Source organism: Schistocerca serialis, chromosome 4 (genome assembly GCF_023864345.2).
Source record: "Schistocerca serialis cubense isolate TAMUIC-IGC-003099 chromosome 4, iqSchSeri2.2, whole genome shotgun sequence".
Taxonomy (NCBI): Eukaryota; Metazoa; Arthropoda; class Insecta; order Orthoptera; family Acrididae; genus Schistocerca; species Schistocerca serialis.
Genome location: NC_064641.1, coordinates 348,743,377 through 348,758,222, shown reverse-complemented (window position 1 = coordinate 348,758,222; position 14,846 = coordinate 348,743,377). Strand labels below are relative to the sequence as shown.

Sequence of the window (14,846 nt, the reverse complement as noted above, 5' to 3'; positions counted from 1 at the left end):
AAAATGGAGGAGTGCAAGAAATAAGTTCACAGACGCAGTCAGATGCAGGATTGCTGAATAATTAATTTAGAACAATCTTATCATTGATACAATCACAAAAGTAGGATACAATTTTGGTTACATACTTTCAACTGTACAACAGCAAATGACGTGCTCAGATCTCCTTTTGTGAAGAAGTGGTCGGGCGAGACCGTGGAAGATGAGGAAATGAGAGAAATTCCTTCAACTTTCAGGGAAGTACATAAGTCTCCACTTATGAACGATTATCTCACCCAGAACAAGTAACAGCCTGAATCATAATCCACATCCTTTGCTTGTATTGAATATGAAAATGAGTAGTAAACTAAAGTTACACAACAATGAAAGAACCAGGACGCGGATGTGTATCCGGAACTTACTGATAGCTTTCATACTGACTGTGTGTGGTGAAAGAATTGAATTTATAAAACGTAGTACATTATGAGCCCTCCTCAAGCCTGCACTATTTCAGCTTTGAACATCAACTAAATAGCTAGAAAGACTTTCTGTATGTGGCAACATTGATATTATTCAACTTCAATAAGGAATTGACATTGCCATACACAATATCTTTGGATATACCGCTATAATTAATGCAGCAACTGGAAGTGAATTGGGGACAGCTATACTCTCGAAAGAGGTTATGATCGTCACTCACGTTGAAAAACTCACATATAATAAATTGCTCGTTTGTACTATTCATAACAGCTGGGTAATTAATACATATTCTACATCTGGTAGCAGCAAACGACGCAACCGAGCAGAGTTTTTTAAATATGAAATTGTCCCTCTCTTTGGAGTTCGTTATGGTAATATCATTGTAGCGGGAGATTTCAACTGTGTCCTAGGTCTCAAAGACCAAGTCCCTAATTTTAGCTAGTCCGCTGAATTACAATACATAATTGAAGAGTTCCATTTAACTGACACGTGGGAGCACAAAAACGGTGATGCACCTGGTGTTACGTTCATTACCAATTGCTCGGCAAGTTGCTTGGATAGGATATACGTATCTAACAACTTAAACACCAATATCCTGCACACAAATGTGTAGCCCACCAGCTTTACTGACCACACTGCATTTATATGCATAAGTAGCTTGGAAAAACAGAGCGCTAGAGGTTACTAGAAGCTAAACGTTGCACACTTGCAAGATGCCGAATGCGGCGAGAGTTGGCAGGAATGCGAAAGTAAATTTACAGTCTACAATCCTTCCCTGACCTGGCGACTAAAATGCACGAAACCGCGATTAAGGAAAATGTTGATCGAATATTCGTGGAAAAAAAGTTTCTGGTACAGGAAAGCAGCCGAATTTTATTTCCAGTGCTTGCGGGACCTGTACAGACTCGGCGCCTGTATTATTGGAAATTATGTCGCGATCAAACGAATCAAATTCAAAATTTTGGTTCTGAGACGAAAACAGTTAGAAGGATTTCAACTACGTACGGGAACACAGGTGAAGCAACATCAGTATTTCATGTCATATGAGAACACAAGAGTAAATGTAGAAAATTTTTCACAGACCTTAAAAGAACTGACGGAACTGTTCTTACAACAAATTCAACAGTACCCTCGGAAAGTGGATGGAAAACATGTATCATTACCCCAGCAAAGGAAACGGATAAAGGATCTGACAGTAGCATCATGGAATGTAAGGATAATGCTTCAGCCTGGAAAAATGAAAGAAATAGCTAACGAAATTTTAAAATTAAAATATGATGACGCAGGGCTACAGGGAAGGGAATGGGCAGATAGATAAACCTGAGTACTCATTGGTATATAGTGGACCAGAAGAAAGAACAGGCCAACTTGGAACAGGGTTTATAATAACTAGGGAAGTTAGGAAAAGCCTTCTAGAATTTGAGCCCATAAATGAAAGGATGTGCAGACTCAGACTAAGATGGAAATTTACGAATATATCAATAGTGAATGCACATGTACCAGCAGAGGAAAAAGAGGATATAATTAAAGAACAGTTATACGAAGACTTGGAAAAAGTATGCTGCGCAGTACCTAAATATGACCTGATGCTAGTAATAGGAGATTTTAATGCAAAAATAGAGAGGAATGAACACACCCGTATGGAGTTTCTGGGAAATACTCACTAAACGAGGAAACAACGGGAATGGGGACTTATTATGCCAATTCGCAGCAAAGAATAATATGATTGTTAAAAGTATCTACTTCCCACACAAAAGGATCCATCTGGGTACTTGGAAGTCTGCTGTCAGTGGATTAGTCAACCAGATTGACCATATTTTACTGATTGCACGCCACTCCACGTCAGTTACGGATGCACGGAGCTGCAGAGGACGAAAATGTGACTCAGACCACTTTGTGATCAAATCGGTCTTGAGAGAAAAACTGTCACAAACAAATGGGAACAGAATGGGAAAGATGATGAAATGGAATACAGACAAACTGAAAATCCATGATGAAGTAAAAAAATACCAAGTAACACTAAGCAGAAAGTTGAGCAATGAAGAGACTGCAGTAGGAGAAGACGAAAGGTGGAACAGGGCTGAAGAAGCGATTAAAGATGCTGCAGAGGAAATAATAGGCATTAAAAGGAATAGAAAAACCCAGGGATGGTTTGATGAAGATTACAGATCAGAAAAGAACAGGGCAAGAACAAAAGTGCTACAAAGAGAAACCAGAAATAATGTGGAAAAATATAGAGAATTAAGAAGAAGAGCAAACAGACTGTGTAAGAGAAAGAAGAGAGAGTGGACTAAGAAGAAATTTCAATAACTAGAAGAGTTAAAAGAACAGAGTGAAATTAGGAAGTTCTATCATGCTGTAGGCAAAACGAAGAATAGATTGCAGCCAAAAGCAATGGCCTGTTCCAGTAAAGATGGGAAAATGATAAGGGAGGAAGAACTAGTGGGAAGATGGGCAGAGTATTTGAAAGACGCCCTAAGCACCAGCCTAGAAGATGAGGAGACTGCCGCACAGGAGGAAAGAGTGGAGCTGGAAGTAGACAATGATGCCAATGAGGCAAGAAAGCCAACACTACAAGAGGTCTCCCAGGCTGTGCAAAGCTCAAAAAACAATCGAGCCCCTGGGGAAGGCATCGTAATTGCTGAATTAATAAAAACTGGTGGTGAGGCTGTAATAAAGGAACTGCACACATTAACATAAGATATATGCGAAACATAAACTATGCCACATAATTGGAAAACTGGAATAATAATAACCATTTACAAAAAAGGGGATAGAACAGCATGTGAAAACTGTAGAGGTATAACACTCCCAAGCACAGCCTGTAAGATCTTCATAAGTACACTAAACGAAAGGATACAGAAGTGTGCAGAAGGCATACCAGGGGAACATCAGTGTGGCTTTCGACTAGACAGAGAAATAACGTATCACATATGTATGATAATACAAATGATGGAAAATTTCTATGAATATGATATACACTCCTGGAAATTGAAATAAGAACACCGTGAATTCATTGTCCCAGGAAGGGGAAACTTTATTGACACATTCTTGGGGTTAGATACATCACATGATCACACTGACAGAACCACAGGCACATAGACACAGGCAACAGAGCATGCACAATGTCGGCACTAGTACAGTGTATATCCACCTTCCGCAGCAATGCAGGCTGCTATTCTCCCATGGAGACGATCGTAGAGATGCTGGATGTAGTCCTGTGGAACGGCTTGCCATGCCATTTCCACCTGGCGCCTCAGTTGGACCAGCGTTCGTGCTGGACGTGCAGACCGCGTGAGACGACGCTTCATCCAGTCCCAAACATGCTCAATGCGGGACAGATCCGGAGATATTGCTGGCCAGGCTAGTTGACTTACACCTTCTAGAGCACGTTGGGTGGCACGGGATACATGCGGACGTGCATTGTCCTGTTGGAACAGCAAGTTCCCTTGCCGGTCTAGGAATGGTAGAACGATGGGTTCGATGACGGTTAGGATGTACCGTGCACTATTCAGTGTCCCCTCGACGATCACCAGTGGTGTACGGCCAGTGTAGGAGATCGCTCCCCACACCATGATGCCGGGTGTTGGCCCCGTGTGCCTCGGTCGTATGGAGTCCTGATTGTGGCGCTCACCTGCACGGCGCCAAACACGCATACGACCATCATTGGCACCAAGGTAGAAACGACTCTCATCGCTGAAGACGACACGTCTCCATTCGTCCCTCCATTCACGCCTGTCGCGACACCACTGGAGGCGGGCTGCACGATGTTGGGGCGTGAGCGGAAGACGGCCTAACGGTGTGTGGGACCGTAGCCCAGCTTCATGGAGACGGTTGCGAATGGTCCTCGCCAATACCCGAGGAGCAACAGTGTCCCTAATTTGCTGGGAAGTGGCGGTGCGGTCCCCTACGGCACTGCATAGGATCCTACGGTCTTGGCGTGCATCCGTGCGTCGCTGCGGTCCGGTCCCAGGTCGACGGGCACGTGCACCTTCCGCCGACCACTGGCGACAACATCGATGTACTGTGGAGACCTCACGCCCCACGTGTTGAGCAATTCGGCGGTACGTCCACCCGGCCTCCCGCATGCCCACTATACGCCCTCGCTCAAAGTCCGTCAACTGCACATACGGTTCACGTCCACGCTGTCGCGGCATGCTACCAGTGTTAAAGACTGCGATGGAGCTCCGTATGCCACGGCAAACTGGCTGACACTGACGGCGGCGGTGCACAAATGCTGCGCAGCTAGCGCCATTCGACGGCCAACACCGCGGTTCCTGGTGTGTCCGCTGTGCCGTGCGTGTGATCATTGCTTGTACAGCCCTCTCGCAGTGTCCGGAGCAAGTATGGTGAGTCTGACACACCGGTGTCAATGTGTTCTTTTTTCCATTTCCAGGAGTGTAGATCAGCATTTCCTATTCCTATACTTCAAACAAGCCTTTGACTGCATATATCGGCAAGGTCTATACACAGTACTGGAAGAAGTTGGTGTATGTGCTACACTAATAAGTTTAATCACAATGACAATGACAGAGACACGTGCAAAAGTAAAGGTCCTTAGCAGAACAAGTGAAAGCTTGGACTTCAATAAAGGCGTTGAGCAAGGTGATAGTCTCTCCACTGTCCTATACAATATAGCCCTGCACAGTGTAAAATCAACAAAAGAGGCACCATATTTTTGATAACAAGCCAAATGACATTAGCCAGTCGTTGTAGCCGAGCGGTTCTAGGCACATCAGTCTGGAACTGAGCGACCACTATGGTCGCAGGTTCGAATCCTGCCTCGGGCATGGATGTATGTGATGTCCTTAGGTTAGTTAGGTTTAAGTAGTTCTACGTTCTAGGGGACTGATGACCTCAGAAGTTTAGTCCCATAGTGCTCAGAGCCATTTGAACCAGACCACCGTGCATCAGAATGATGGTACTCAATTGAGGCTGCTGGCACTGTTGCCCATACAGCATCAAATGGAGGTGGAGCTGCGTGGGGTCCTTATGTGTGCTCCTGGATAATGTTTCATTTATTATAGCAGTTATAATTATTTTTTAAAGAAAAGTACATGAATTATAAATTTATGGGATATTTTAAGAAGAGATCTGAAAGTAGAAAGGAAACAGTAGGTACATTATGTGATGAAAAGTACCTGGACACCAGACTGAAAATGACTTAAAAGCTCGTGGCGCCCTCCATCGGTAATGGTGAAATTCTATATGGTGTTGGCCCACTCTTAGCCTTGACGAGAGCCTCTGCTCTCTCAGGCATACGTTCAATCAGGTACTGGGAGGTTTCTTGGGGTATGGCAGCCCGTTCTTCACGGAGTGCTGCACTGAGGAGAGGTATCGATATCGGTCGGTGAGGGGTGGCACGAAGTCGGCGTCCCAAAACATCCGAAAAGTGTTATATATGATTCAGGTCAGGACTCTGTGGAGGCCAGTCAATTACAGGGATGTTATTGTCGTGTAACGAATTAACCACAGCTCGTGCACTGTGAGCAGATGCTCGATCGTGTTGAAAGATGCTATCGTCATCCCCGAATTGTTCATCAACAGTACGAAGCAAGAAGGCGCTTAAAACATCAAATGGTTCAAATGGCTCTGAGCACTATGGGACTTAACTGCTGAGGTCATCAGTCCACTAGAACTTAGAACTACTTAAACCTAAGTAACCTGAGGACATCACGCACGTCCATACCAGAGGCAGGATTCGAACTGCGACCGTAGCGGTCGTGCGGTTCCAGACTGTAGCGCCTAGAACCGCTCGGCCACTCCGGCTGGCTTAAAACATCAATGTAGGCCTGTGGTGAGATAGTGCCACGCAAAACAACAAGGGGTGCAAGCCCTCTCCATGAAAAACATGACCACACCACACCATAACACCACCGCCTCCGAATTTTACTGTTGGCACTACACACGCTAGTAGATGACGTTCACCGCGCAACCCGAATACACTGCCTGGAAAAAATTACTACACCCCTTTATAAGTTTCCGATCCACTCTAGATGAATGTGGAGTACATGATATGATTACATTTACAGATGAACAGCACAAGCGGCTGTGAGGTACCAGGTATCGACCCTTTCTGAAGCACCCATTTTAGTGAGCGGTGTAGCCTGCATGGGCGGCAATGCATGCGCTGACTCTGGCAGCCAGTCGATCGTAGAGAAGGAGAATACTGTCCTGGGATACGTTATGCCACGCCTGCTCGACCTGTTCACGTACTTCAGGAAGAGTTGTTGGTTGACGAGGCACACTAGTCACTTCTCGTCCCAACATATCCCACACGGGCTTGATTGGGGACAAGTCCATAGACCGTGCCGGCCAGGGAAGCTGCTACACGTCTAGCAGAGCACGTTGAGTTTCATGGGCAGTGCGGGGCCGAGTATTATCATGCTAGAAGAACACGTCACCTTTCTGTCACAAGAACGGAAAAAGAAAGGGTGTAACATTCTGCACGTACCGAGGGCGGTTTAGCTCCCCTTCAGAAACGCCAAAGGTGATCGAGAGTTGTAGCTTATCGCATCCCACAAGCATAAGGCGTGGGGTGGGGTCAGTGTATGTTGGACGAATACACTCTACGAGAAGCACTCACCAGGCCTTCGTCGTATGCGCAGTAGACCATCCATGGGTGCAAGCAGAATCTGCTTTCATGACTGAAGACCGTGGTGCGCTATTCTATTTTCCAAGTGATCCTCTGACGCCAGCAATCGAGCCATGCACGTCTATGCTGTGGTTTGAGTGGAAGACGGGCTAGAAGCGTCCGTGCCCACAGTCCCATGGCTAATAACGGGTACGTGGCGTGTAGATTAGGTTAATTATTACTTAAATGATCACTAACTGAAAACCTCAGCTGCTGACAGGTGTTGTTGATATACCTCGATGTGGACAGCGGAAAATGTGTGTCCCGACTGGGACTCGAACCCGGGATCTCCTGCTTACATGGCAGACGCTCTATAAGGTACAATACATATGTAGAATTGTGGACAGTCGGGAATGTGAGTCTCACGGGAAGCGTGCAAGGGATAAGTCCCTGCAGTCGCGCTATTTATCTGTGTCCTCGGTGGCTCAGATGGATAGAGCGTCTGCCATGTAACCAGGAGATCCTGGGTTCGAGTCCCGGTCGGGGCACACATTTTCAGCTGTCCACATCGAGGTATATCAACAACACCTGTCAGCAGCTGAGGTTTTCAGTTAGTCATCATTTATTCCAGGGAAAGGTGCACGGTCATCAACAGTAACTGGTCTTTCGAGAACAAGTTACTGTCTTCGTATATATAATTATTACTTGTTTCATAGATCATGAATACGACACTTCGTAATGATGAGGAACTTTCAGGTTAATAAAAGGTGTCTATACAAGACATTACATCACACAAAATATTACATGACAATATTTTTAATATTTTTTTTTTGTGTGGGTTGAGGAAATTACCCACCTACTATATCCAAAAATTCATATAATGAGTAGAACGAGTTGCCATTAAGAAATTCTTTTAATTTCCTTTTAAATGCTATATGGCTATCTGTCAGACTTTTGATGCTATTAGCTAAGTGACCAAAGACTTTTGTGGCAGCATAATTTACACCCTTCTGAGCCAAAGTTAGATTTAACCTTGAGTAGTGAAGAACATCCTTTCTCCAAGTGTTGTAGCCATGTACACCGCTATTACTTTTGAATTCGTTCGGATTGTTAATAACAAATTTCATAAGTGAATATATAAGTTGTGAGGCTACAGTGAAGATCTCTAGCTCTTTAAATAAGTGTCTGCATTATGATCTTGGAGGAGCTCCAGCAATTATTCTGATTACACACTTTTGTGTAATGAACACTCTTTTACTCAGTGATGAGTTACCCCAGAATATGATGCCACACGAAAGCAGAGAATGAAAATAGGCGTGGTAAGCTAATTTACTGAGTTGTACATCGCCAAAATTTGCAATGACCGTAATAGCATAAGTAACTGAACTCAAACGTTTCAGCAGATCCTCAGTGTGGTTTTTTTTTCCAGTTCAACCCCTATTCAATGCATACACCTAGAAATTTAGAATATTCTACATTAGCTACCGATTTCTGATCGAAGTCTATATTTATTAATTGTGTCACTCCGTTTACTGTGTGGAACTGTATATACTGTGTTTTGTCAAAGTTTAATGAGAGCCCATTTGCAGAGAACCACTTAATCATTTTCTGAAAAACATCGTTTACAATTTCACCAGTTAATTCTTGTCTCTTGGGTGTGATAGCTATACTTGTATCATCGGCAAAAAGTACCAGCTTTGCATCTTCGTGAATATACAATGGCAAGTCATTAATATATACATATTAAGAACAGCAGAGGACCCAAGACCGAACCTTGCGGCACCCCATTCTTGATTGTTCCCCAGTTCGAGAAATCACCAGTTTTTTGCATATGTGGCCTCAGACCCACCGCTAATCATCGGTTTGCAACAGTTCTTTTTGATACGTCGGGACTCACAAGCCCTCTTATGTGTGCTGTGTAGCTGTGCAGCCTGACACTGCTGTCCTCAGAATACGAGTAGTGCTGCGTGGGCGTCCAGAACCTCATCTATGTGTGTGGGAATGTTTACGTGACCACTGACGCTAGCGGCGTTCAACTTGTTTGCAATTCTCCGAAAGGACGATTCCGCCACTCGGAAGACCTTTTCAAATTCGCCTAGCTGGCTGTAGGAAGCACGAGTGCGTCTCCGTGGCAGGGTTGACTGCTTTCTTCACGTTTCTCACCACACTGTGCCTTCTTGCTGTGAGAATACCGTATTAAAGGGTAGCTATGCGACTACACCATAGGTTGGAGGGTGACGTTGAAACCATTATCAGTACATGTATTATCCCCCAGGTATCATATGCCGTCATTGGATCAAAATCGACGTCGTCTTTCCATGTCCACTAATTTATTTATTTGTTTATGTATTTACTTTTTACAGCATTGTATATCTGAACATTAATGGATATCGCATTTTGTCGTGTGAGTGCTTACGTCAATTTGTGTATATCGTAATGGACACATTTAAGCATTCTGTCAAGAATACCTTTGAAGAATGAGACCTTTATAGATCTGACAAGCCCATACAACATCATACAAACATTACATTCACAAGTGGACGACAAACCTTTAACAGAAAAATGATATCGAACTGTCAACAGAAAAACGATTTTCAAATTTCAGATTGGTAACAAGGCACACTCTACTAACTCACCTTTGAGCAGATCTACATTCCTAAAACGAATGAACGTAAATTTACAGAAGTATGTAGTGAAGGCTAACACAGTTGAAGAATCGATGAAGTATCGACCTCCTTACCTCTGGCGAGCGGTGACAGAGCGAGGAAGTGTACGCTGGCCGACCCTGCGCTTTCGCCGAAGATTGTGACTCTATTCGGGTCTCCGCCAAACGCTGCGATGTTCTCCTGCACCCAACGCAGCGCCGCCACCTGGTCTTTAAGTCCGAAATTTCCGGGAGCAGCTTCATCTTCGGTGCTCAGAAAACCTGCAAAAGCGACGCAGAAGCGGCAGATTTGGGAGTGTACCTAAGAACCTAAGTGTTTGTTTGCAGTAATTACGTTCTACCCATCTATTGATAAAAGATCGAGACGTTAGGTATTTACACTAGAAATAGGAATTCACGCATGTCGGTGGTAAATTACACTGTTTCAGTAACTTAGCACGTGCAATATGACGTCACATTGGGTCAAATACCGCAAATACTTCACTGTGGAATAGGAAAAGAAGATGATAGTAAGGAATAGTACAAGAATTTAACCTCGCTAAAAGTAAAATTCGTGTACTGCCCCGTGATTCCAGCACAAGCCTATGAACTTCTGAGGCAGGACTCATGTCGGCTGAGCTGTGGACGCCCGTCTAATTACCAGTATTTACAGCCTAAGTGTAACTCGCTCCTACTTTTCAGACTTCACAAGCGCTCATGGTCAGTCGGTAAACACTAAGTTTTTCCACATGGATTAATCTATTCAGAAAAAAAAAGATTGTCCCATTGTAAATTATATGTGTTTGCTCGATACGCACGTCAAGAAACACGCGACATATATTTCTTGATTCACCTACATAACTCCGTGTATCACGGGCATATTTCAGCAGACTTGATTCCATGCAGAGTTTTCCATTAGGAGGTGAGTGACGGCTGGGCAAGTGACGTGCAGTGCACAAAATTTTATTTTCTATATAAAGATTCATAAGTTGAAATTGCCCCATGACTTTCGGAGCTATTTTTTATGTCACCCTCTTAAAATTCCACATTCAACGCAAGGTACGACAGGCATATTTCACCCAACTGCACCTCTTTTGCAAATAGTAAGTAACAGATATTCGAAATAATTTGAAATTTTAAAATTGAGTCAGATATCCAGCAGTATTGTGCGTCTGAAAAAGCACACACACACACGCACACGCACACACACAAATTGCTGACTGTGTACTACAGGCGTTGCGACTAGAGTGAAAGTGGCGGTGTGTGTGGACGACAACAGATGCGAAGCACTCGAAGAAATAAGGAAAAAATTTCTGAGTGTTTCCTTTTCTTGTAACTCAGACCCTACAAACATATCGAATGTTAAATTTAGGTTTATTGAAACTCTTCTGTATACTTTATTACATATGCAAGTGTTGTAGAGCAGCCAGAGTCGTTACATTGTTCCAAGTATGGCAAGTAAAGCATTACAGAAGCACATTGATTGTGCAACGTCTTTCTGTTATGTTCCGGAACGGAAGAACTTGGTTTGAAACAATCTAGTAGTAGTGATCAGTTGAGAATTTAGACAAGCTAAAACGGTGTGTGCTCAATAGCTGCCTGAAACTAAATCGAACATCAAAATATCATTTTGCAATCGAAACATGTGTAGATTTTTACGGCTTTGTCAGTTGGTTTTTCGTTAATTTGTTACGTAGCCAAATTAGTTGCACGCCAACCTACTGTAGATATAAATGTATGGAGTCATTATTATTTATTCTCTAAACTTTAATGACTGTCTGGCTGACAGGACTTGACATGTGTCTTAAAGACCTTGCTCACAATGTACACCGAATAACGTATAGTCCTCACAGTTTTTTTTTTTTTTTATGCTGTCATTTGTGGAATGACACAGAAACTTTTAACATCAAAACTCTTAAATTACTTTGCTGGTGTAGGAGGAGCGAAACTCTCTCTTTTCTCCAGTTGTGCACTGGAGCCGATGAAAGAAGAGCGAGACTGTTCCTAAGCGACATCATCTTCACTCGTTAAAAAAAAAAAAGAAAAAAAAAATGAAAAGAATTGTAACTCATCTGATCTTACCTAATGTGCCGAGTCGGTAGTTGATGGTTACTAATACAACATCATAATTCAAGAGGAAATCCGGTCCATAGACTGAGCCTCCTCCAAAACTAAATCCACCTCCATGAACCCAAAACATGACTGGTAATGGATTGGAAGGTGACAGCTGAAAAAGAGTTGATGTTGCAACAAAATAGCAGAAAATGGGACCTGTATAAAACTATATAACAAAATCAGATTTTACGATCACTCATAAGTAACTACATAAGACCAGCTTTTGCTTGACTGCGATCCCCAGCTGCATGAAATGCCCCCCACGGAACTTTATCAAATACTTATTACATGCCACACATAAACATTTTACGAAATTTAGAAACACATGAAACGAATGTACTAGTAATAACACTTACTTCTGATAAAGAGATAGTTTTAACTTTAAAGAACCGAAAAAATATCTTAGTAATCCAAGAAAATAGAGTACCTCTGGTGTGTAGACGTTGAGGTAGAGGCAGTCTTCAGACCCAAACACTCCAGAATTGAAGAAAAATTGGTCGTTCTGTATGCAATCGGGCCCACGGACAGTGGCATCTCGGATGTGCACCCATCCATCTGGCGCTTGTGGATCCTGTAAACATATTTGCGTTACTAAGTACTTCGTTGGTATTTATCTTACACGTGTAGGTTGCAGTAGGTACTGGGAGATGAAAAAGCTTGCACAGGATAGAGTAGCATGGAGAGCTGCATCAAACCAGTCTCAGGACTGAAGACCACAACAACAACAACAATGTCAGAAATTCGTCATAGGAAATAAATCATTTGTTTCATTCAACTGAATGGAAAGCTCTCCGTGTAATGCAGCGATAGTTCTGTACTGTGTAAGAAAATGTTAATTTGCGTCGGCACAGCAGCCTGAAAAAATTAATGAACACCTGCGTCAGTAGTGGGTACGAAACTGAACAAATGCTACTTTCGCCAACGGCATCATTAATTTAAGGAATAGAGAAATGACAACGAGATAGATGGAAAGAAAGTAGGTAAATTGTTTTTATTTCAAATATAACTGCCTTAACTCTTAATCACTTACACCACTATGAGATAATACGGTCAAAATTTCATGGAAAAAAGAATTGGTTGTCTACGGAATCGTGATTGTACCCACTGGTGCACCTCTTCATCCGAAGCATGCGTTTCCGACGGAACATTGCATCGTAATTCTGAACAACACAGGCAATGCAATGTCGTATTTATCCGCGGACACCGGGCAAGAGATGTTCACTCAAAATATCTCCCCTATAAGGGAATATACAGAATGAATGTACAAGTGCTGGTTGTAGACATATTGTTGACGGCATATGGAAATCTGGTTCTGGTCGTGGAGCGTGATCGGATAACCTAATGATGAGGCCACCACTCGCGATAAGCTGGAAATCCGGGCTTGAGTCCTGTTCCGACATAAAGTTTCATTATCGTCATTTCAATTTTGCAATGTGTCCTTGCTTTTGCAGAAAACGGTATGTTCATAAGTACTGTGCACTAGCGAACGCCTGGAACTCTATACATTTGACAGTAACTGCAACTGCCTTCTAAACTGAAGAAGTTCCTCTTCCTCTGAAGGAGTTCTTAGCTGGTGGCAGCAATAGGCGTCAATTTTGTACACCATTCTTCTGAAGCATACAATTGGTGCTTTGTGTTTATCAGTATGTCTCATCAACACATTCTAAGCAGTTGGGTCTTCAGAGGTTTTTCATCCAGACAGAAGTCACATTCAAAGCTGTCCTGCAGTTCGTCCACAGAAGACTGTCAGTCCTCATCGTTGTTTCGAGAGAAGACGAAATTACGTGCAAGGATGCCTCAATTTTATTCTTAAAAGGACTAGTTAGTTTCTCCTTTCATCCTGAGGTCGAGCATAAGTCTTTTTCATGTTAAAAGAGGTAAAACTGCCTCGCTCCTGATATTAAGTCCAAACGGAATTTTTATTTTGTAGGCACAAGACCAAAGCCTCGATAAGTCGGATTTGTTTGTTTAATAACTAGGATGAGCACAACAGTCCACATCAAAGACAACCAGATTTAATAGCAAATGTTGGTATAGATGAACGATGATTTGAGTTGGTATGAAAATTTTTGAATTGGGTGACTATCCATCAGATTTACCAGAAAATGATATTCATCACGCTATCAAAGCAGTCATGTGAGGATAAAAGTAAAACTATCGGACGATTTCTTTGACAAATTAGGCTAATAAACTGCACATTTGGAATGCCGTAGAGAAGAACAGAAAGAATAACTGAAGAAACACTGAAGGAAGATCAGTCTTGTTTCAATAAGGAAACAGCTCTTAGAGAAGTAAATTCAAAATGAAATTTTCACTCTGCAGCGGAGTGTGCGCTGATGTGAAACTTCCTGGAAGATTAAAACTGTGTGCCGGATCGAGACTCGAACTCGGGACCTTTGCTTTTCGTGGGCAAGTGCTCCACCATCTGAGCTACCCAAGCACAACGTCTACTACCTACCAAACTTCACAGATGCTCTCCTGCAGACCTTGCAGAACTCGTAATCTGGAAGAAAGGCTATTGCGGAGATATGACTTAGCCACAGACTGTGGGATGTTTACAGAACGAAATTTTCACTCTGCAGCGGAGTGTGCGCTGATATGAAACTTCCTGGCAGATTAAAGCTGTGTGCCGGACAGAGACTCGAACTCGAGACCTTTGCTTTTCGCGGGAAAGTGCTCCACCATCTGAGCTGCCCAGACACGGCTCACGCCCCGTCCTCACAGCTTTGATTCCGCCTGTACCTCGTCTCCTTCCTTCCAAACGTCAGAGCAGCTTTCCTACAGATTTTGCAGAAGAGGCAGGAGACGAAGTACTGCGGAATTAAATCTCTGAGGATGGTGCGTTAGTTATGCTTGGGTAGCACAGATGGTACAGCACTTTCCCATGAAAGGCAAAGGTCCCGAGTTCGAGTCTCGCTCCGGCACACAGTTGTAATCTGCCAGAAAGTTTGAAGTAGCATTCACATTACGGTAAGTAACAGGAAGCACAGTAAAGGAAAGTCAAGATGTCTTTCAACATTTGTGGACTTGGTGGAAGAATTTAGAGAATTTAACGTG

General features: G+C 43.1%; 1 protein-coding gene across 1 annotated transcript in view; it reads right to left on the bottom strand.

Moving 5' to 3' along the window:
* The window catches only part of LOC126474452 (juvenile hormone esterase-like), a 72,880-nt gene that overhangs the window by 17,139 nt on the left and 40,895 nt on the right, over nt 1-14,846 (bottom strand). The window contains exons 3-5 of the mRNA XM_050101924.1: nt 12,217-12,360; nt 11,757-11,901; nt 9,771-9,956 (exon numbers count right to left, since the gene is read on the bottom strand). Of these exons, the coding sequence (XP_049957881.1) occupies nt 9,771-9,956; nt 11,757-11,901; nt 12,217-12,360 (475 nt within the window). The remainder of the gene's footprint in view (nt 1-9,770; nt 9,957-11,756; nt 11,902-12,216; nt 12,361-14,846) is intronic.